The sequence below is a fragment of the Theropithecus gelada genome, chromosome 5, assembly GCF_003255815.1.
Source record: "Theropithecus gelada isolate Dixy chromosome 5, Tgel_1.0, whole genome shotgun sequence".
Taxonomy (NCBI): domain Eukaryota; kingdom Metazoa; phylum Chordata; class Mammalia; order Primates; family Cercopithecidae; genus Theropithecus; species Theropithecus gelada.
The window spans coordinates 23,424,911-23,448,461 of record NC_037672.1 but is presented as its reverse complement, the minus strand read 5'-3'; the positions used below and the strand labels follow the sequence as shown (position 1 = coordinate 23,448,461).

At 40.6% G+C, this 23,551-nt stretch overlaps 1 protein-coding gene across 1 annotated transcript in view; it reads left to right on the top strand.

Annotated features, from left to right (window-relative positions):
• The first annotated feature begins 2,470 nt into the window (after positions 1 to 2,470).
• DHX15 (DEAH-box helicase 15) overlaps positions 2,471 to 23,551 on the top strand; it is a 57,759-nt gene continuing 36,678 nt past the window's right edge. The window contains exons 1-3 of the mRNA XM_025384980.1: positions 2,471 to 2,753; positions 10,743 to 11,178; positions 16,902 to 17,095. Coding sequence (XP_025240765.1) covers positions 2,683 to 2,753; positions 10,743 to 11,178; positions 16,902 to 17,095 — 701 coding nt within the window. The 5' untranslated portion in view covers positions 2,471 to 2,682. The remainder of the gene's footprint in view (positions 2,754 to 10,742; positions 11,179 to 16,901; positions 17,096 to 23,551) is intronic.

Below are 23,551 nucleotides of genomic sequence, written 5' to 3'. Positions count from 1 at the left end.
TTCCCTCATTTGTAAAATTAAGCAAAAAGAGAAAAATCCGATGGAAATTCTTGCAGGTTTACAATCCAGTGATTATATATCATGATCTGAAAAAAGTCAATATAATCATCCCTCAGTATCCATTGGGGATTGGTTCCAGGAGAAACTGCCAACACTAACGTCCATGGATGTTCAAGTGTCTGATATAAAATAGCACAGTATTTGCATATAACCTACGCACATTCTTCTGTATACTTAATCATCACTAGATCACTTATAATACCTAATACAATGTAATTGCTATGGAAATAGCTGTTATACTGTATTGTTTAAGAGAAAAGAGCAAGAAAAAGTCTGTACATGTTCAGTACAGATGCAATCATCCATTTTTAAAGAAAAATATATTTTTGATTTGCAGTTGATTGAATCCAGGGGTAAGGAACCCACAGATAATAGGCCAACTCATCATTTTCAGATTTTTCCTATACATAATTATGATAAAGTGTAACTTATAAATTAGGCACATTAAGATATTAAAAACTAAAAATAAAACATTTATAACAATATACAGACAGTCCTGACTTACAATTGTTTGACAAGATTTTTTGACTTTATGATGGGTTTATCGGTATATTAACTGCATGTTCAACTTACAATGTTTTCAATTTACGATGGGTTTACGATGGACATCACCCCATCATAAGTCAAGGAGCATCTATACTGTAATAAAAGCAATGTGAATGTGGTCTCTCTCTCAGGATATCTTACTGTACTGTGAAAGCAAAACCAGGGACGAAGTGGGGACTACTGTACATTTACGATAGAAAGTTGTACTGAATATTTTACAAGTGAAAAAGATACTCATTTTTCTTTGTGTTGACTTTGCCATGTGGATTTGGTACAAACAAATAAAAACCCTCCTTATCAGTTGCTGGCTGGGCGCAGTGTCTCACGCCTGTAATCCCAGCACTTTGGGAGGCCGAGGTGGGCAGCTCACTTGAGGTCTGGAGTTTGAGACCAGCCTGGCCAACATGGCGACACCTCCTCTCTACTAAAAATACCAAAATTAGCCGGGCGCGTAGCCGGGCGGGGTGGCGGGAGCTTGTAATCCCAGCTACAAGGGAGGCTGAGGCAGGAGAATGGCTTAAACCTGGGGGGCGGAGGTTGCAGTGAGCTGAGATCGTGCCAGTGTCCCCCAGCCTGGACGACAGAGTAAGACTCTGTCTCAAAACAAACACACAAACCCCTCATCAGTTGCAATATTTAAGTTGTGTTTAATCCTAGCAATTGCAGTCCTGAGACTTTGATAAGAACCAGAGTATGATCTTCCACGGCAGCCAAACCAAGTCATTCCATGAACAACAGAGATCACCCTGCTGCAGATAGTCCACAGATCTTTTCTTGTGCATTTCTTCTGGGAACGAATGCAACTGAGGAAGCAGAGATATTCTAGGGGGAGAGATCTACAAAATTCCTTAGAGTCATCTTGCCCCACCTCCTTGTTACGGCTTTAGGTACAGCCCTTATGGCCATGAGATTTAACCTTCTGCAGCCTTTGCGTCCACGTCTACAAAATAACAACTACCTTGCAGGGTGTTATTTAACACTGTGAAAGTGCATTAATAGGCACAGAAAGAAAAACAAAAAACAAACATAAAAGCAAATTGTGCCCTCACTGCGAATTCTCTGTATTCTAGCTAAAAACATCTATAGCTTGAGTGCATGGGTGTCCGTGCTGGGGAAGAAAAGGGCAAACTAGATCATGACAAGCCTTAACATTTTCTCACTTTAGTTTCCTCACTGCAATTGATTTTTTTTTTTCCCCAAGTCGGAGTCTTGTTCTGTCGCCTAGGCTGGAGTGCACTGGCGTGATCTCATCGCAATCTCTGCCTCCCAGGTTCAAGCGATTCTCCTGCCTCAGCCTACCGAGTAGCTCGGATTACAGGCGTGCGCCACCACGCCCGGTTCATTTTTGTATTTTTAGTAGAGACGGGGTTTCACTATGTTGGCCAGGCTGGTCTCGAACTCCTGACCTCGTGATCCGCCTGCCTCGATCTCCCAAAGTGTTGGGATTACAGGCGTGAACCACCGCGCGCGGTCCCTCACTGCAACTGAGAGTAGCGGGGTGGCCTCAAGTTCCAGATCTGGAGTTACTAAATAGCTGGGTTCCAATTCCGGCTCTGCCACTTATTAGTTGTACGATCTTCGTTTCTCAGCCTCTCTGGGTCTGAGATTCCCTTAAAGCCGGGTAATAGAGATGAATAGGATTCCCTAACTAGGACTAGACTTCCTCAATTTCTCGACTCAGAGGTGCAAGGATAGACTGAAATGGAAAGTGAAGGCCTTCAGGCTTTTCCTAACAGCCGCTCCTAGGAGGGGAAAGCTACGGGAAGAGGGAGGAGACCCAAGAAAGGTCGGACCAATGAGGCAGCGGGCGGGACAGGAGTTCCCGCCTTTGGGCGGCGTGCGCGCGCACCTCGCTCACACGCACACTCGCACGCACGCACGCTGCGGAAGCGCGCGCGCGCGCGCAGGCCCAGCCCTCGTCGCCGCCGCCATTTTAGCTCCTGGTTCCGGCCGCACCGTGTGGGCTGTAGTAGCGGGAGGGGTGGGGGTCCTCCAGAGTTAAGTGGCTGTCCTCCACTGTGCCCATACAGCAGCTAGCTTTCTTCCTTAATAACCGCCCGTTCGAAGAGTGCGAGGATGTCCAAGCGGCACCGGTTGGACCTAGGGGAGGATTACCCCTCTGGCAAGAAGCGTGCGGGGACCGATGGGTAAGCCAGGCCGGGGGCGCGAGGCAGCAGCTCGGGCTTTGTTGGGGTCCTGGCAGGGAGCGGGCTGGGACTGGCCTGGCCGAGCGGGTCCTGGAGCCCGAGCCTTTGTTTCCTTCTGGGCTGGGTTCACCAGCGGCGGGTCGGAGAAGCGCGGCGCCCGTTCGGCCCGGCAAGGGCGCGGGGAGTTGCGTGCGGCGGGGCCGGTGCCCAACCCAGTCCGGAGGGTGGAGAGGCCTGCAGTGGCCATGAAGGCGCCTCCTCCCCCAGGCCGAACCGAGCAGGAGTCACTTTCGAGGGCGTGGGGCGGGAGTGAACCGCGGACCTCGTGGCCTCGGTTCCCGAGGAAGGCCTGGATCCGGGGGAGAGAGTGGGGGAGGGCGCGGCGGGAGTATTCGCTTCCAAGGGCACCAGGCACTTCCCAGGCAGAGGGGCCATGGGGAGGGCCTGAGTGGGGGCGCGGCCAGGCACTCCAGACGGGAAAGGCGGAGGGCGGAAAGTGAGAGCAGCGCGTGGATCCTAATGTAGGCTGGGGTGGGGGTGGCGGGAGTTGAGAGAAGCCAGCAAATGGGGAGTTCTCTGGGGAAGTGGGAGTAGAGGACTTGCCGGGAGAAAGGAAAGGGTGGAGTAAAATACCTGGTGGGCTGGAAGGCTGGTGTTTTGGGGCGACTGAGTTTATAGTTTGGCGGGAGAGAGCGTGCCTCGGTCCATTCAAACACTTCAAAGTAGATACTAGCAAACTTCCGCCCTCTGCCTACGCTCCCGCCATCTCCTCTATTTCCTGCTTTGGTTAAAACTAGTTACCGAACATCATCCCATGGGGAGGGATTAGAAGGCATTCTTTTTTTTTTTTTTTCATCCTTTATTTTCTGTGCATGCCCCACTTTTCTTCATAAGTAGCTTTTGAAATACAGGGATCATGTTCAAAACGTGTTTTTAGTATTTATGGCGAAACACCGCCCATGTGGAGGTTGAGAGTTGAAATACTTACAAACTCATGGTGTTCCAGATTCCTTTCCTTAAAGATACAGAGGAATTTAACAGTTAACTTAAGCAGTTTTATGAAAATCTGTTTCTTTCCCGTGTGTGTTTTCATTGCTGAAGTACAAAGACCTATTTGGATAATTCAGGCAAAACCCACAAAAGCCCGAATATCCAAATACTTTGCATAATTTTATCATTTTATTGTGTACTTGTGATACGGAATCACTCTGTGAAGTCCCCTTGTCTAGCTTTTTTGAAATTTTCAGCTGAAGTTCTTCATTGAAATTGATTTCTAGGGATATGTTTAGTGTCATCGTAGAGTATAAGCCAGGATAGGATGTACTTTCTGAGACCTTCCCATATGTTGAATTATTCAATACAAAGCAAAAGCATGTCACAGTTTTGTGAGTTGTTTAGTTGGCGATATTAGGCATTGTAAAAAGACAATGACACTGTAAGACAGACTCTCTTTAGGCTATCACTGTCCCCCACCATTACCCCCCACAAAACGTTAAATGCCTCTGAGCTGTATGTCACAGACTCTCAGAGCTGGGAGCAACTTAAAAAAGACTATACAGCTCCACTCAAGGAATGAGAAATGGAGAACAGTTAACGTGGCTTGGGCAAGTTTACAGCAGGATCTGGAACCCTGCCTTTATCATTTTCACTCAGCAGCACACAGTTCAGTACTGTAGTTAAGACTCATTAAAGCCTATTTTAATGACATTTATAATGGGTTGGTAAAGTAGGGAACACTTAGTTCTTGATTTTTCTGAAGCAAAAATAAATTGCTGTCATCTGGAACTGATGTCTCTAACAGGAGGTGAGATTGGAACAAAATATTCTGGGAGGGAATGAATGAATTCATTTGTATTTGTGCATATGTGCACCATTTAAAATGCTTCCCTTGGGATTAGTGGTCCCACCATATGTATGTGCACTTGTTTACTATCTCTTGCAAAAACAGATACCCTTAGTAAACATGTCGACTTTCGGGGTCTAACGGTAGCTTTATGATTCCCTTGTATATTATTTAGAATTTGCCTGTGGATAAAGGAGAGTTCATCTTTGGAATAATGCTCAAGTTATAAGAAATTGTAGAGGGAAGTTTTAATACTAATTTCTATGTCATTTGAGTGCCATTTATCATAGAACTGGCTTTATTTAACAGTGGACTTACAGTGTTTATCAGCATCAGGATTTTTTTTCATACTCCATAATTTTAAGTCACTTGTTGACTGCCATGCAATCGTGCAGATTTTTTTTTTTACCCTGATAGTCAGCAAGTGGTTTTATCTGAGAGCATAAGCTTGTCAGTCTTACAAACTCCACTGCCAGATAGGATGTCTTCAATACTGAGAAGAAAAGGTAATTCAGTGGGAGATTTCACTTACATTAATGTTCCCAACTATATAAGTCTTTATTTTATTCTTGACATATTTTAACTTTGAAATCAGGTGAAGTTATTATAGGTTTCTGTTGCGTATTCTGGCCTCATTTCTTCTTTTTGTCAACCCACAGAGTCTTCACTATACAGTTATTACCAAGAGACAACTTACTGTTGAAGTATGGAAAAAAGTTTTCCATGTTAGGGACGTTTTTCATTTTGATGTTGGTTTTTGATATTACCACCTGATAAGACTTTTTCCTGTTACTTATGGGAAAGTAATGCTAATATGTTAATACTGTGATAACATTTGTAGAGCGCACACCTTTTCACTACAATCCTGTATGGTAGATGAGGTTAAATGAACTTACCACGGGAACATAGGAAATGTTTATACTCAAAGGTTTAAAAAAGGCATTCCCTAAAATATTCATCTCCGTCTTTGGAGAACATGTTTTAGTGAACATTTTTTAAGATCTCTGCGTATTGACTTAAAAATATGAGCTATAAAATTTGATATCAGTGGGATCAACACGTGTCATTTTGTACTTTGATTTTTTTTTCCACTCAGAAATGTCATTAACAGTAGGTATATATTATGCTTTTAAATTGGCTGCCATAGGCCGGGCATGGTGGCTCACGCCTGTAATCCCAGCACTTTGGGAAGCCAGGGCGGGTGGATCACGAGGTCAGGAGATCAAGACCATCCTGGCTAACACGGTGAAACCCTGACTCTACTAAAAATACAAAAAATTAGCCGGGTGTGGTGGTGGATGCTTGTAGTCCCAGCTACTTGGGAGGCTGAGGCGGGAGAATGGCGTGAACCCGTGAGGCGGAGCTTGCAGTGAGCCAAGATTGCGCCACTGTCTTCCAGCCTGGACAACAGAGCGAGACTCCGTCTCAAAAAAAAATAAAACATAAAAAAAATTGGCTGCCATAGTACTCTAGTTGTAAAGGTATGACATCACTTACTTAACCAATATTCTATTCATTGATGTTTAGGAAGTTTTCCACTTGTTGCTATTTTATAAATGAGAAGTATGATGGACATCCTTATACATACATATTTGCACACATCCTTGAGAAGTTCCTGGAAATAAGATTGACAGATAAAAAGCAATGCTTATTGCCAGGTGCGGTGGCTAAGCGCCTGTAATCCCAGCACTTTGGGAGGCCTAGGTGAATGGATCACCTGAGGTCAGGATTTCAAGACCAGCCCGGCCAGCATGGTAAAACGTATTTTTGTCTCTACTAAAAATAGAAAAATTAACTGGGCGTGGTGGCGCACCCCTGTAATCCTAGCTACTTTGGAGGGTGAGGCAGGAGAATTGCTTGAACCTGGGAGGGAGAGGTTGCAGTGAGTCAAGATTGTGCCACTGCACTCCAGCCTGGGTAACAGAGTGAGATTCTTTTTTTTTTTTAAAAAAAAAAAAAAAAAAAAAAAAAAAGCAATGTTTATTTAAAATATCATGATTTTGATGACCAGTTTACATCTTCGTTAGCAGTACTTCAGTGCCTGTTGTTATTCCATTTAGAATTTTTGTTCTTTCATTTTTTAGATATAGGGTCTTCCTCTGTTTCCCAGGCTGGAGTGCTCTGGTGTGATCATGACTCGCTGCAGTCTCAAACTCCTGGGCTCAAGTGATCTTCCCACCTCAGCCTCCCAGGTAGCTGGGACTACAGCTATGCCACCACACCTGGCTAATTTTAAAGTTTTTTGTAGAGATGGGGTCTCAATATATTGCACAGGCTGGTCTCAAACTTTTGGCCTCCAGTGATCCTCCCACTTTGGCCTCCCAAAGCACTGGGATTACATGCGTGAATCACCAGGTCTTGCCTTCCATGTGGGATTATAATATGATATTAGAACTTTAAAAAGATCTTTAATAATGGCCAATATTGGCTGGGCATGGTGGCTCACGCCTGTAATCCCAGCACTTTGGGAGGCCGAGGCAGTCAGATCATGAGGTCAAGAGATTGAAACCATCCTGGCCAACATGGTGAAACCCCCGCCTCTACTAAAAATACAAAAATGAGTGGGGTGTGGTGGCACGTACCTGTAGTTCCAGCTACTCCGGAGACAGGCAGGAGCATTGCTTGAAACAGGGAGGCAGAGGTTGCAGTGAGCTGAGATTGCACCACTACACTCCAGCCTGGTAACAGAGCAAGATTCTATCTCAAAATAATAATAATAACAACCACCACCACCACCAATGTTGGGCATTTGCGGTGTGCCAGACAACACTTTAAGCACATCACATACATGAACTCATTTAATCCTTTTGATACTCTACAAGACATATTAATAGCCACATCTTATAGATGAGGGAAGAAATAACTGTGGTCCTATAGTTGCCTTAAGTCTTGAGCCAGGATTGAACTGAGACACAGTATAGAACAGTATGTTAAACAACTGTGTCATATCACCTCTCTCCCTGCTAGTGTTGTGGTTGTGTCTGAAACACTGACTTGATACCAGTGTTTAAAAACCCTTATACCTCAACTAGTAAACTTTTTTTTTTTTTTTTTTTTTTTTTTTTTGAGACGGAGTCTCGCTCTGTCACCCAGGCTGGAGTGCAGTGGCCGGATCTCAGCTCACTGCAAGCTCCGCCTCCCGGGTTCACGCCATTCTCCTGCCTCAGCCTCCCGAGTAGCTGGGACTACAGGCGCCCGCCACCGCGCCCGGCTAGTTTTTTGCATTTTTTAGTAGAGACGGGGTTTCACCGTGTTAGCCAGGATGGTCTCGATCTCCTGACCTTGTGATCCGCCCGTCTCGGCCTCCCAAAGTGCTGGGATTACAGGCTTGAGCCACCGCGCCCGGCCCAAGTAAACTTTTAAGAACAAAACTCCTTTATCATAAAAAATACCTGTTTAAAAAAACATTGCACAATAGTTGATAAATATTTATGAAGTGGAGGGTTTGATTTCCATCCTTTACTGACTTTTCATTTGTATCCTACCTCTCTCGTTGAAGGTAGGTAGTTTGAGCCATAAGCAACATTTCTAGGTGGCTGAATTTGCCTCCTGCATCCTCCCTGTTTTCTTACTTTAATCTGAGACTAAAAGTATCTGAAAATGCTTATCATTTTGCAGGTCAGTAAATTGAGGTGGTGTCTTACAACTGTGATTCCAGCATTCCTTTTAATACCACAGCTGTCCCCATTGCTTGATCAGCAGCTAACCTTTTTATCTTTAGAATGTGTTTTATACATCCTATGTTTTGGTAATGAAGCTTCTGATGAAGTGGGCCCCTGAAAAAATCTTTGTTAGTATAGGTATTACTTTAACAAACTAAGGCAATATGTAATACATGATTTACTTTGTCACTGCTCTTCCCCCAAATTTTGTAACTCTTGAAAGGTTAGGTCCATGTCTTAATTGCCTAGTACTATGCTAGAAGTATAGAAATCATTAAATTTCTATACTTTAATGATTAATATAGAAATCATTAAATTTCTAGGCTGGGCATGGTAGCTCACATCTGTAATCCCAGCACTTTGGGAGGCTGAAGCAAAAGATTGCTTGATCCCAGGAGTTCAGAACCATCCTGGGCAACATCTCTACAAAAATAAAAAATTAGCCAGGCATGGTGGTGCATGTCTGTCTGTAGTCCCAGTTGTTCGGGAGGCTCGGGTAAGAGGACCACTTGAACCCGGAAGTTTGAGATTGCGGAGAGCCATGATCCAGTGAGCCACTGCACTCCAACCTGGGTGACGAGCGAGATCTTATCTCAAAAAAAGAAAATTGTTTCAATTATTTTTTGTGATCTCCTCCTTCCCCCATGGTTGAGTGAATACTAGAAACATGAATCCTTCTTGTATAGACCAGATGTGCTTTAAGAGTTCTTTTCTAGCTGTATGTTCCATGATCTTTAAGATGTCTAGTATTTGAACCATATGTGAGTACAGTGCTTCTCACTTTGCTGGGTACATTTCTGTGTACTCTTATTGTAAACTGCACCTCATTGGCATTTTGGAGCAATGTAAACACTTATTTAATTAACAGTCACCTTAGGCCAGAAACAGGAGAAGCAAAGATGGTTGATGGCATATTTCGGAAGGTAGGCCCAGACTCTCAAGTATTGAATTGTGAGACTTCATTTTATGTTTTTTAAGTTATCCGTTGACTTTTCTTTCCCATTGATTTTCTTTCTGTTTATGCCAGGTGAGATGAGAGGCTTCATACAGTTCTGGCTTGTATGCTCTGTGAGTTTTGTAGGTGAACATTGGGATAGAAGAGGGGAAAATCACTTTTCATGTTTACATATGCATATATCTGGCTTTTCTTCTCTTTGAGTAAATTTGTACATGGCACACAACTGTACTTGGAGCACATGGAATTTGTACTTTTGTGTGTTGTGGGTAAGGAACAATGATATGTTTAGGGGCTTGTGTCATAGCTCCATCATGCCTGATTATTTCAAGTCTGGGTTTAAACATCTTGAGGCAAGTTTCTCTGCTGGAGTAGTTGGTCTGTAGTAAACTGGACTAGTAGAATGAACAAGCATAGATTATTTTATTTCCACCACCAGTCTCCCAGAGGCTGCTTTCAGCCACAACGCATATGAGCAACATGCAGCCCTTCTGCTTGTGAAGTTCTTAGCATAGATACTTTTAAAATGACTTATTAAGGTCAATCTCTAATAACTGGAAGTAGATACCAGAATTGACTACTTAAAATTGACCCAAGTTTAATAGAGTGGCTACCTGCATAATTTTAACATGTTAAACAACTTAGTAGTGTTCATTGAAGCTTATTTTTAATTTGACTATGTTTCATTTTATGGTAGACCAAGGTACATAGATTTATAGAGTGCTTTCAGTTTTTTACTATTGCTGTTAAGGTTAAAATGCAAGAGTAAACAAGGAAGAAGGAATAAAAGTGTTTTAATTTTAGTTTTTCTTACAAAACAGTATACATTTACTGAACAAAATTGGGAAAGTGCTGGAAAGTATAACTAAAAAAACAAATTCTGCAGTCCTGTAATTCATATTTGTATTAGCTGAGATATTGATATGTATAACATTGTACTATGCTCTTTTCACTTTGCATTACAACCAAACATTGTCCTATGGCAAAGAAAGGAATATTAAAACAATTTATTAAATGTGGATTATAAAAGTATTGAGCAAAACCCACCACTGTTGACTGTAGTAATGTGAGGTAGAGTTGTCTTTATGTCCAGTAACAGTGTTTGTGCTAACTTCTGAATATACTTTTAGTGCAAAAAATACCTCTTCACAAATTGAAGGAGAATTTGAGAAAGATTGAGATGCCATCTTCTTTTGCTCAATTTGGACCTATCCTTTCTTCATCCTACTCTCAGTATCTGATTTCTGTTGTCTAAGTAGGAGGGGTTTTACTTGCAGCAGACTGAGTTCTTGTAACCTTACGTTGAAAGTTAAGGAAGGTGAGGCATCAGCAAGGAAGGGAAGGATGTTTGTGGTGGAGAATGAGAAGCCCTTAATTGTAGGGTATTTTTTATTATTTCTGATAGTTACATAATCCATTGGATTTTTTACTCACTTGAATGTTGGACATTTACTCTCTTTGTGATTATAACACTAACATGAACATTGTGCTTAAAATTCAGAATCTGAATTCTAAATTTTTGTTTTTAGGAAGGATCGAGATCGAGACCGGGATCGTGAAGATCGGTCTAAAGATCGAGACCGAGAACGCGATAGAGGAGATAGAGAGCGGGAGAGGGAGAAAGAAAAGGAGAAGGAGTTGCGAGCTTCAACGAATGCTATGCTTATCAGTGCTGGATTACCACCTTTAAAAGCTTCCCATTCAGCTCATTCAACCCACTCAGCGCATTCAACGCATTCGACACATTCTGCTCATTCAGCGCACGCCGGACATGCAGGTCACACGTCACTTCCACAGTGCATTAATCCGTTCACCAACTTACCCCATACTCCTCGATACTATGATATTCTAAAGAAACGGCTTCAGCTCCCTGTTTGGGAATACAAGGATAGGTTTACAGATATTCTGGTTAGACATCAGTCCTTTGTACTGGTTGGTGAGACTGGGTCTGGTAAAACAACACAGGTGAGTTACTGTATACCATGGTACATATTTCATTTATGTTTAAGTTTAGCAAATGTTGCATATTTGATTCTGGTGGTCATTTCCCTTGTCTGTCCTATGGAACATCTTGAAGAATAGCTGCTTTGATGTTTAATTGGCACTCTGAATTTCAGAGTGGAAATCCTATGGAGAGTACCTCTCTCCCCTGAGTCTAGGGGAAAATAGTGGTGCTTGCTTTTCAAATTTTGTTACCTTAAGTATGGCAGAGTGATGCTCTCCCACCCATTTTGACTCTAGGACAGTACAGATTTAGGGACACACAGTTTATTTTCTGGTGCTTGGGTGGAGAAATCAACCACTGGGGTAGATTTTTGTCGTTTGTATTTAATATAGTATCTTGAGCCATGCAAATATCTATTTTTCGAAAAAATGAAGTGCTAAAAGGATATAAAGTCTATACTCGTGACTTTTGTCCATCTAGTCATCCCCCCCATAGAACTAAACACTGTTACTAGTGTCTTATTTGTAATATATCTAGGATATTTTTTAAACACGGATGGGCTATTATTAACTAGACCCCTGTTGATAGACATTTAGGCTGTTTCCCATGGTGGTTTTGCATGGGCAAGTGTTTCTGTAGGAATCAGAAATTGCTGGGTCAGAAGATCATTTGTAATTGTGATACAGAAAGCTGGATAGCCTTCCAGAGGGAGTGTATTAATTTACCTTTCCATGAGCATGTATGAGAACATATGTGGGAAACTATTAAAACGTATCATTGAACTTGAAGTTTTACAAATCCAATAGATGAAAAATTGCATTCTAGTGTACTTTTTAATTTGCATTTTCTTGCTGTGGGTGAGAAGTAACTCTTTATACATTTAAGCCTGAACCATTAATTAAAAATTTCTTTCGGTTTCAAAAGTAGTGGTCCCTGATCATTGTAGAAAATTTGAAAAAATCAAAAAAGTATTAAAGCTAATTTAATAATTACCTGCCTTACCATGCAGAGATTGAACATACTGCATACACAATTTATCTTTTTCTAAAGTTACATGTGCATAGACATTTTGTAGCAACAAAAATAAGAAGCTTTTATTACAGACTGAGCCTTTGTACCATTTTTCTTTTCTTTTCTTTTCTTTTTTCTTTTCTTTTCTTTTGTTGTTGAGACAGAGTCTCTTTCACCCATGCTGGAGTGCAGTGGTATGAACGCAGCCTCAACCTCCTGGGCTGAAGGGATCCTCCTGCCTCAGCTTCCCAAGTAGCTGAGATCACAGGCATATGCCACCAGTGCCTGGCTGAGTTTTAAATAAAATTTTTGTAGAGTTGAGGTTTTGAACTCCTGAGCTCAAGCAATCCTCCTGCCTTAGCCTTCCCAATTTTTCTTTTTTAATGAAAGAAAACTTAGAATTGATGTTAGGGTGTTCAAAAATCACCTTACGGAAATGTAAAGAATTTTCAAATTACATGGAAGACTGTAACTCTGAACTTACTATTTAATTGACATTTGGGTAAAGCCAGACACTGTATACTTTACATGTATTAGCTTATTTACATTTTTCTATAATCCTACAGGGAAGATATTCATCACCACTTTACAGATGAGCAAAATGAGGTTTAGGTTTATGAGAAACTTAGGTTTAGCGAATTGTCCTGGGTTGGGTTGTGGATTTTGGTGGGCTCAACGTTTAAAACTTTGTACCTTTGTCTTTATATCTAAAGTTATATTTCATACTGCTATTCTGTGGTCTGATATAGGTAGCCTCATTTCAGAGATGAGTTTATTAATGGTTAGTGTAGAAGGAGGTCAGGTCAACTCAAGATGAGGTTTGTGATTATTTGGATTAATATTTGACTTTTAGAGGGGTAAAGATACTTGAATACTTAGGATTGCAGCACATCAGGGGGATTTGAAGGGAAACCAAACAGTTTAAGGAGTGAATTTCATTCATATGTTTCCTAGCATACTCTTATTAAACTTTGACTCAAACCATTAAAACCAGTCTTTTTTTTAGTGATTTGTTCTTGTCAGAAAAATTCTCTAAACAAAATCTAAAGTAATGACTTTAACTTTTTTTTTTTATTATTTTGAGACAAAGTGTCGCTCTGTTACCCAAGCTAAAGTGCAGTGATGTAATCTTGGCTTCCTGCAACCTCTTCCTCCTGGGTTCAAGTGATTCTCCTGCCTCAGCCTCCTGAGTAGCTGGGACTACAAGTGTGCGCCACCATGCCTGGCTAATTGTTTTTGTATTTTTAATAGAAACAGCGTTTCACCATGTTGGCCAGGCTGTTCTCTAAATCCTGACCTCAAGTGATTGGCCTGTCTCGGCCTCCCATGTGCTGGGATTACAGGCCTGAGCCACTGCACCGGACCATGACTTTAACTTTTGACAGACCTACAGTAAAGACGTTTCACATTGCTGCTTAGTAGACACATAACTGCACATGAGTAAGGAATTGAAGCTAGGTCAGCCAAAGGGACAGTGTGAGCAAGGACACATATTGAGCTAAGGGAATGCAGATATGCTCTGGCCAGAATACAGAGGGTTTGGGAAGGTGGAGGTGGGGCAGGTGAGACTACAGCTGTCGGTTGAGCCTTAATATATCTTATATAGATTGGAAGCCATCAGAGCTCTTGAACTGAAGAGGAATGATGAGGATTTTTTTTTAAAAAAATGTCCTGTCTAGTGAACATACTGATGATAGACCATGTAAGAGGTCATAACAAAAGTTTTTATTCTGCGAAGGGCCATGGGAATAGAAAATAAAGAATGGATTGGAGTCAAGATATTAGGAATTAACAAGTATTTTGGAGGAAGGTGAGAAATGGTTTTGCTTTTGAACGTCTGAATTTGAGATACTAACTAAGTGGAAATGACCATTAGCTCTAAGATGGAAGCTAGAGTTAGGATTGGCATTGATGAATTACAGGTAATACTAGAAGTTAGAACATATAAAACTTCACAGGATATTGTGTAAAACAAGAAGACTAGAACACCGAGGATCAGTTTGTAAGATGACCTCAAGTGGAGGAAGAGAAGAAGCTGAAAAGGAGGAATGGCTTTAAAATAACTTAGTCCTGGCTGGGTGTGGTGGCCCATGCCTGTAATCCTGGCAGTTTGGAAGGCTGAGGCAGGCAGTTTGGATCACCTGAGGTCAGGGATTTGAGACCAGCCTGGCCAATATGGTGAGACCCTGTCTCTACTAAAAATACAAAAATTAGCTGGGCGTGGTGGCGCACACCTGTAATCCCAGCTATTTGGGAGGCTGAGGCAGGAGAATCACTTGAACCCTGGAGGTGGAGGTTGCAGTAAGCCCAGATTGCGCCCCTGCATTCCAGCCTGGGCAACAGAGTGAGACTCCATCTTAAAAAAAATAGAACTGATCCCTGGCTTGAATACACCAGTAGCCTACATATTTCAGGACCTCCTTCTCTTCTTAATGCTATGTTCCTTAGAAATGTGAACAGATGCATTAACTGACTGGTTCTCCAGCTATTGCCTGGGAGTTCTTAAAAGTCCTTGAAACGATTTCAGGGGTCCTAGAATTTGTAAAAATATAAGGAAATGCACTCTTCTAGCTCAGTTTTTTTTTGTTTGCAAAGTAGTCATTTTTATAGAAAGTGTTATTTTGTATTAAAACAGAATGAGGTTTTATTGTTAGCAATTAATAAATATTTTAGCAATTTTTCGGTTTTTTTTTTTTTTTTTTTTTGAGACGGAGTCTCGCTCTGTCGCCCGGGCTGGAGTGCAGTGGCCGGATCTCAGCTCACTGCAAGCTCCGCCTCCCGGGTTCACGCCATTCTCCTGCCTCAGCCTCCCGAGTGGCTGGGACTACAGGCGCCCGCCACCTCGCCCGGCTAGTTTTTTGTATTTTTTAGTAGAGACGGGGTTTCACCATGTTAGCCAGGATGGTCTCGATCTCCTGACCTCGTGATCCGCCCGTCTCGGCCTCCCAAAGTGCTGGGATTACAGGCTTGAGCCACCGCGCCCGGCCAATTTTTCGGTTTTAATTTCTTAACACAGTAAATTTATTAGTAGTTTGGCATCCTTGGTCATTTTCAGAGTGAGTGTACAGGGGTCCTGAGAGCTGCTAGTTAACTTGTTGGTCTTGTTTTTCAAGTGGAGATAAGCTGTTGATTTTAGCGGAGTGAATTAAAAAATCTGAAAATTCTTGGCCAGGCATGGTGGCTCATGCCTATAATCCCAGCACTTTGGAAGGCCGAGGCGGGTGCATCATCTGAGGTCAGGAGTTCGAGACCAGCCTGCCCAATATGGTGAAACCCCATCTCTACTTAAAACACAAAAAATTAGCCAGGCGTGGTGGCATGTGCCTGTAGTCGCAGCTACTTGGGAGGCTGAGACAGGAGAATCGCTTGAACCTGGGAGGCGGTGGTTGCAGTGAGCCAAGATTGTGCCACTGCACTCCAGCCTGGGCAACAAGAGTAAGACTGCATCTCAAAAAACAAAAAAACAAAAGATCTGAACATTCTTGCCTTGAGAATTTTGAATTAATTTTAAATATCTTTAGTTCACAACAGTGAGTGGTTTTTGAATTTTCACTTTCTAGATCTTTGAAAGTACATTTTGCCCTTATGAAAGGGTTGCCGAATTGAGGATAGATATGTGTAGGTCTGTGGATTTACAGAACCCGATAGATACCACTTCTTTAGTTATTTTTGTTCATTTAAAGTGTTTTAAAGATATATGTGATGTTTTTAGAGAATCAGCATAATTAACCCTCCCTTTCAGATACTTGTCAGTGACAGGTTACCCCCAAATTGCAGAAGCAACCTAACTAAAATGTAATAATAGTGCAGCTACGAATATTCTTCATCAGTTTTACTCTACTGATACTGTGCAGAAAACTCCATGTTTCCTGTAGCATTAGAGTCTGATAGGCTTCTGGAAGCTTTGATGTAAAACAATTATGCTCTTCCAGCAGTGGATTTCCATTTAATGTGGTGAGCACTTACATTTTCCCCATAATTCTTTTCCAGTTAAGTGACTTGTAAAACTGTAAAACTGGGGAATCCATTAGCTTATGTTGATAATGGAACTGGGGGGAAATGTACTGCCATCAAGGCACCCAACTTAACTTGTGCTTGGGGGTCCCCCGCCCCTTTGGCCACCCTTAACGAAGTGGTACTGCTCTAGGTCCTGTTAAATTTGAGACTGGCAGTTCTTAAAATTGACTTTAAGATGGTACCTAAGGTGCTGCCATTGTGCATACTGCTCCTGAGGGGAAAAGGATCGGATTACCAAAGAGTGGGGTGCTAAGAGTTAGGTTCTGCTGGCTTATCAACCAAATTTGAATTGAATTAAATACAAGTACAACTTCAGAGTTACAAGGGGATATGATTTCTACTTGATTTTGCAACTCAAATTATATAAGAATTTAAAAGTTACACTTTCTTAGAAACGTTATAAAGTAGAATTTGTAGTAAGTTGGAGTTTTTAAAATTGCATAGGGAAATACTTCATGATGGGATAGTTCACCTGTTGAGTGCATCTCTGACTGTGTATACCCAGCTCAGGGGTATGTGTCATATCAGTATTATACATGACTGTTCCTTGGTTTAGAGAGCTTGTGTTGTTACAAGTTTTGAGTCACAAATCTTTTTGTCATTTGCCTAATTGAATTTGTTTTTAAATCATTGGAATGAGATAAAGTGTTTTATGTTACATATGCTTGATATGCAGGCAGAATAGAATTAATTTAAATGTGAAATTATTTGATAGATTCCGCAGTGGTGTGTGGAGTACATGCGATCATTACCAGGACCCAAGAGAGGAGTTGCCTGTACCCAACCCAGGAGAGTGGCTGCAATGAGTGTGGCTCAGAGAGTTGCTGATGAAATGGATGTGATGTTGGGCCAGGAAGTTGGTTACTCCATTCGATTTGAAGACTGCAGTAGTGCGAAAACCATTCTTAAGTAAGTACTGTATCTTTAAAGATGCTTTTGTTTCTCTGCTTGCCATTTTCTGCCATTAGGTAGAAGACTTTGCTAGTGCAGGCTTATGTCATCCAAATTTAGAATTGTCCAAAGTAGGCCTTCTTAGACTTACCACATGACCTTATTTTAATTATAGATTATTGGTAATATATAGCTATTTGGTAGAAATTGAAGTTCAAAGGTCACATTTTAGTTACTTGGTTCTGCATTTTAGGTGAAATGTTACTGATACCGTAAAATGTGTGATTTTAGTAGACACAATGGCGTATGACTTAATTGTGAAAGAAAAGGAAAGTGGCGTGTCTTAGTAAAAGATAACTACTTTTAGAAAGAAGAATGTATAGGATGGGATATGATTTATTTAGGGGAGAGGGGACTTTTGATGTTAATTATGCAGTTATTACCGTGCATCTGTTATAAGCTAAAGAGGAGTCTTTTGTTCTGTAATACACTCTTAGAGCTGCCTCTAGGACCTCGTTCCTCTGTAGCTGTGGTGCAGATGATTGACTACCATATTGAGCTTTCTAATGTTTTAACTCTGCAAACTTTTTATTGCCTTACACTTGCATTCTGCATAAGTTGAGATATATACTACCTGATAATGATTCTTTCTCAAGTCTTATTTCCCTCTGGTTGCTTCTGCTTATTCTGTATTTATGTGACATTTAAGTCCTTTTAAACGTGACTTGTTTGAGTGGGGCTCAGTGGCATATGCCTGTTTATTCCTAGCCACTTGGTAGGCTGAAGTAGGAGGATTGCTTGAGGCCAAGAGTTCAAGGCTACAGTGCACTCTGATCATGCCTGTGATAGCTACTGCATTTGAACCTGAGCAACATAGCAAGACCACATTTCTTTAAAAAGAAAAAAATAAAAAATCATATCTATGTAATCTTCTCCCTGAGGTTTTTAAAAACCATTTTGGAGCATTGTATAGGCAGTGATATGAGTCTTTGTTGTCAGGGCGATATATAGTGTTAATGGAATAAATGAAACAACAGTCTCTTTTTTTTTTTTTTTTTTTTTTTTGAGATGGAGTCTTAGTCTGTTGCCCAGGCTGGAGTGCAGTGGCGCCATCTTGGCTCACTGCAATCTCCGCCTCCCAGGTTCAAGCAATTCTCCTGCCTCAGCCTCTTGGGTAGCTGGGACGTAGGCGTGTGCCACCACACCTGGCTAACTTTTTGTATTTTTATTAGGGATGGGGTTTCACTATGTTGGCCAGGCTGGTCTCGAACTGCTGACCTCGTGATCCGCCCACCTCAGCCTCCCACAGTGCTGGGATTACAGGCGTGAGCCACCACACCCGGCCGCAGAAATTGAATGGAATAATAAACTGCATGTGTTTATCACCGATTTTTAACTATTTCAATCTTAATTCATATCCCCAAACCCTTTGCCTGTCCCATGTTATTTTGAAGTAATCCTAAATACCAAATAATTATATATATAAATATTTCAGTGTGTATCTCTGAGATAGTTTCTTAAAACAGAGCTATCATAACTTAAAGCAATTTATTTGATCAAAATATCCAGTCTTCATTCAATAGTTGTGTCAGTTTTTTCTAATTCTTTGGTTTATCTAATTTTATTAGAACTTTTTATTCAATGTAGTATTTAATAGCAGATGAACTTTAAAATACTTAAATAAGCTTATCCTTATGTTTGACTTAAACCTTAATCTTCACTGAACAAATTATCGTAGTTTGGTGATACCATGTTATTGATCACTGGTAATAATAGTATAATTAACAATTACATAAGCAAAATCATAGTTCATTATGTTATGTTACTTTAAAACGCAGATAATGTCAAGGACTTGAGGATAATAAGGGGGAGATTTTACTCATCTTTAGGAGGAATATCATTATTCTGACTTGATTCACATTGCATTGAATTTTTCTTGGTAAGCCACAGTTGAGAACAGAAATCGGAAATTGGGATGCAAGAAAGTTATGCAATATTGGTGCTGTGTGTATGTGTAGTAGGAAGTGGATGGAGGATAGGCTTTCAAAAGATGAGTACTTCTGAAAGATTTTGGTTCACTTCATAGGGAATGACAAGTAACAGATTTTATAGTTCAAATGAAGTGTTTTTGGCATTGTAATTTTTTTTATGGAGCAGTTTCTAGAGGTTATAACTACTTTTAAAAGCTTTCTTAAGACAGGGTAAGCTTATTGGGGTTTTTTTTAGGAGCTCACCTGGTGTTGCCTTTAAGTAATGTAAGTAAAGGAGTGTATTATTACAGTAAGTTAGCTTAAAATTTAAAAATTTCAAATGTAACTCTTTGCTGTTTAATAGGAAGAATTTAACTAATGGGAATGTTTCATTAAATGTAGTTCTTTTCATGTATAGATATAAAATGCTTATATATCCATTGTGTAGCCAAGGCGAACTTTAATTTTCACTCTAGGATGGTAAAGAGGCTAACTTAGGCAGATTTTGCTTGAGGAGCACAGAATTTAACCATAGTTTGAGAGCATTTTAGCTAAATAATACATCTTTAAATTGTCCCCATATAGATTAAGGGTCCATAAGATAGTTTTTTAGTGTTTGGGATACCTGTTCATCAATTTTAGGGTGTAGATCTGATTCTGTGCTCTTTTCAGAAGATTGGATCTAGTATAACTTAGTGCACACTCTGTTAGTCTAGCCTTAAGTGGCTACCCCGTCCCAGTGGACAAGTAAGTTTACAAAACTGCCACTCCTAAATGGTTTTTGTATTTCCTTTTTTATGTGTTTGCTTGTCCCCATCCTTTTCTTCTGAAACATTCTTTTTGCAAAATACTTTCCTGTTGTCTTGGAGTGGAAATTATGAAGAAAAAACCCAATGAGATACCTAAAGAGTTGACCAATCAGGGAACAATATATTGCCGTATTTGTGACTAGTCAGTGTAAAATAACCTGATTCATTTTGATATAAGGAAGGAGAGGTTGTTGGCTTCTGGTGTAGCCCTTTTGCAGTGGATTTTAAGAAGCATTTTTCTGTGGTTGTAACGTTTTTTTTTTTTTTTTTTTTGAGAGGGAGTCTTGCTCTGTCGCCCAGGCTGGAGTGCAGTGGCCCGATCTCAGCTCACTGCAACCTCCGCCTCCCGGGTTCAAGCAATTCTCCTGCCTCAGCCTCCCAAGTAGCTGAGATTACAGGCGCCCGCCACCACGCCCAACTAATTTTTGTATTTTTAGTAGAGATGGGATTTCACCATATTGGCCAGGCTGGTCTCAAACTCGTGACCTTGTGATTGCCCGCCTCGGCCTCCCCAAGTGCGGGGATTACAGGCACCCAACCACATGCAACCTGGTTGTAACATACTTTAATTCAGGAAATCACCTTCTGTTTTTTGAAGGAGCTGGTAATTTTTTAGGGAAGAAAACAATTTAATAATCTTGTATGTGTAGAAAAACATAATGATTGAAGTTGTTAATTTGGTAGGTAATTTTACTGTTATTTTAGGTGATACGCTACCTTTTATTTTTTCCTACGCTATAAAATTAGAGATTTTTATGTTGAAGGAATCTAATAATTTATACATGTAATGATTCGTCAGTCAGCTAATAATTAAGTACCTTTTATGTGTTGGGCAGTTCTAGGTATAATAATGAAAAGTGCATCTAGTCCCTGTCCTTGTTAAAGCAAATAAAAATGTAATAAAAAGTTTGACATTGTAATTAACCTTCTGAAGCAGAATATGGGTGTTTATATGAAAGAATGATTTGAGAATAAGTTTAGGTGGGAAGACGTTGGATTTATTTATTTATTTTTGAGACAGAGTCTCATCTCATCTGTCACCTAGTCTGGAGTGCAGTGGTGCCATCTCGGCTCACTGCAATCTCCGCCTGCCAGATTCAAGCGATTCTCGTGCCTCACCCTTCCGAGTAGCTGGGATTACAGGCGCGTGCCACCATGCCTGGCTACTTTTTGTATTTTTAATAGAGATGGGGTTTCACCATGTTGGCCAGGCTGGTCTCAAACTCCTGACCTCAAGTGATCCACCCACCTCAGCCTCCCAAAGTGCTGGGATTACAGGCGTGAGCCACTGCTCCCAGCCAAGAAGTTGGAATTTAAGTCAAGGGTTGAATTTAAAGTGATGGTTAGCTACAACAGGGGTTGTGGGATAGGGAATTACAGGGCATTGCCATAGCAGATTCTTTGGTGCCCCTGGAAACAGCTGACTGAAGCACTAACTGTATAAAGACTATTTATGCAGATTCCAGAGTTTCCAACAAGACAGCTTCGTTTAAAAATACCTTGAGGCCAGGAGCAGTGGCTGACACCTGTTGTCCCAACACTTTGGGAGGCTGAGGCAGGAGGATCACTTGAGTCCAGGATGGGTAACATAGTGAGACCCTGGCTCTACAAAAAGATTTATATGTAAATAAATTAGTCAGGTGTGGTGGTATGTACCTGTAGTCCCAGCTACTTGGGTAAGGTAAGTGGATCACTTGGACCCAAGAGTTTGAGACTGAGGTGAGCTAGGATTGTGTCACTGCACTCCAGCCTGAGTGACAGAGCAAGACTCCATCTCTCTTTAAGAAAAAAAAAAAAAAAGGTGGCTTGTGAAGAGAACCAAAAGGAAATAGATCCTAGAGCATAGCCTCTAGGGTCAGTGTCTGAGTTGTCCTAGCTCTGCCCACTTATTAGCTGTGACATTAACTATATGTTAAGTAGCCCTCATGTGCTTATTTCTTTTTCAGAAGATGGAACTGATACTAACTACCTGATACAGTTGTTCTGAGATCAGATATAGTAGTCCGCGTACAACTCTTCGTCATTTATGACACTCTGTTTAGGGGTGCGTCAGTCAGCATTGCTGATTCTTGCTGCTGTTGGTGATGATGGTAGATTTCCAGTTGGAGAAATTACTGGATCTTTTTAACCAGTTAACCCAGTTAGAGAGGGACTTAGAAAACCAATTTAATAAAGTTCCTTTTAGCACAGTAATTGAATTACAATTGGGGATGTAAACTTAAACCTTGACATGTCACTGGAATGAATCAATTCAAGTATGCTCTTAGGGCTGGAGGTAAAGGTGAAACAGATGTGGCACTTTAAGGACCATTAATTATACAAACAATTATAAACTAATTTATTGAACATCTGTTATGTGGCAGTCTTGGTTCTAATTCATGTGTAGCACGTAAGTTAGGTAAGGGTAATTTTATTGGACTCTTAAAAAGAGGTGGGAATAAAGGATAAATGTGGTTATTTAACATTTAGGCAGTTTCTACAAGAGGACTAAAAAGTTACTGTGGTCACCCTAGAAGTAGAATTCTCTTGGCTTTTGCTGATTCCTAGAAAGCTAACTTGGTTTACAGAGGCTCTACATGTTTTGTTAAATTTGACCTTTATACTTAGGATTAGATAGAGAAGGCTCTCTTTGTTTATACAGTGCCAATATCTTACAAAATATTAAGTAGAACCTACCCATTCATTCTAGCTTTCTGTGAGTTCTGTTGAGGATGAAAGAATATTCCCTTTTGTGAAAATTTGAGGAATAGGCAGTGTATTTTTATTTAGTTGTCTTTATTTTCCATTGTTAACTTAGGCATTTTTTCTTGATTAGGTATCTAACTCGGAAACACATACCAAATGTATTTTAGCTGTTTACACTAACAAAGCTGTATGTTTTGATTGTGGTCTCAAACATTTCAGCTCTTTTTTAAGAATCCAAGGTTTGATGTTTCCTTTTTGCCCTGTTTGATGTATTGAACATTGAAACACTGTAGATTCTAAGTTATTCAAAATATGTTCCCTTTCCTTGTGAACATTTACATCTAGTAGTTTGTTGTCATTGTAACCAGTATTTTGCTATATGTAGTGCTGTTGGGATTACAGTAAGTTAGTGTTGCTCATATTGTGTAATATGGTTGCTAAGAACATAACAGATTGAAATAGAGCCTGTCTTTGTTTATTCTTTCACCAATAAAAGAAACATTATTTAAGGACTCTGCTCATATCACTGGCTCTTCACTGACTTGGTTGGGAAGGGGTAAGCTGTCAAGCCAATAAGAAGGTAATTTGAATGTATAGAGATTTCACAGAGGAGGAGGTATTTCATCTGAGTTGAGAAGGATGGAGAGACTTTGATAGGCAGATGGACTAGCCAGTAGCAAATAGTATCAATCATTTCCTGATACTCTAGGTAGATGAGCTGGTTTCCAGTAAGGTTGAAGTTCCCACACTGTCTTAATTGACAGCACATTTAATGTCTCAGTAATTTTGTCATAGTACCCCAGGCCTGAAGAACTATTTCAGAATTCCATTTACAAAGTAGTTGGGTCCTAATAACCTAAGTATGTTTCTTTTAAAAAATAATACACATACGTTGAAAGAAAAGTTATTTCATTCTTAAATAACCACCATTATTTACTAAGTGTGTTGATGCTATTTGATCGCTCACAGTTTCTCAAACCTTGATAACAGATTGAACACTACCTCTTTAT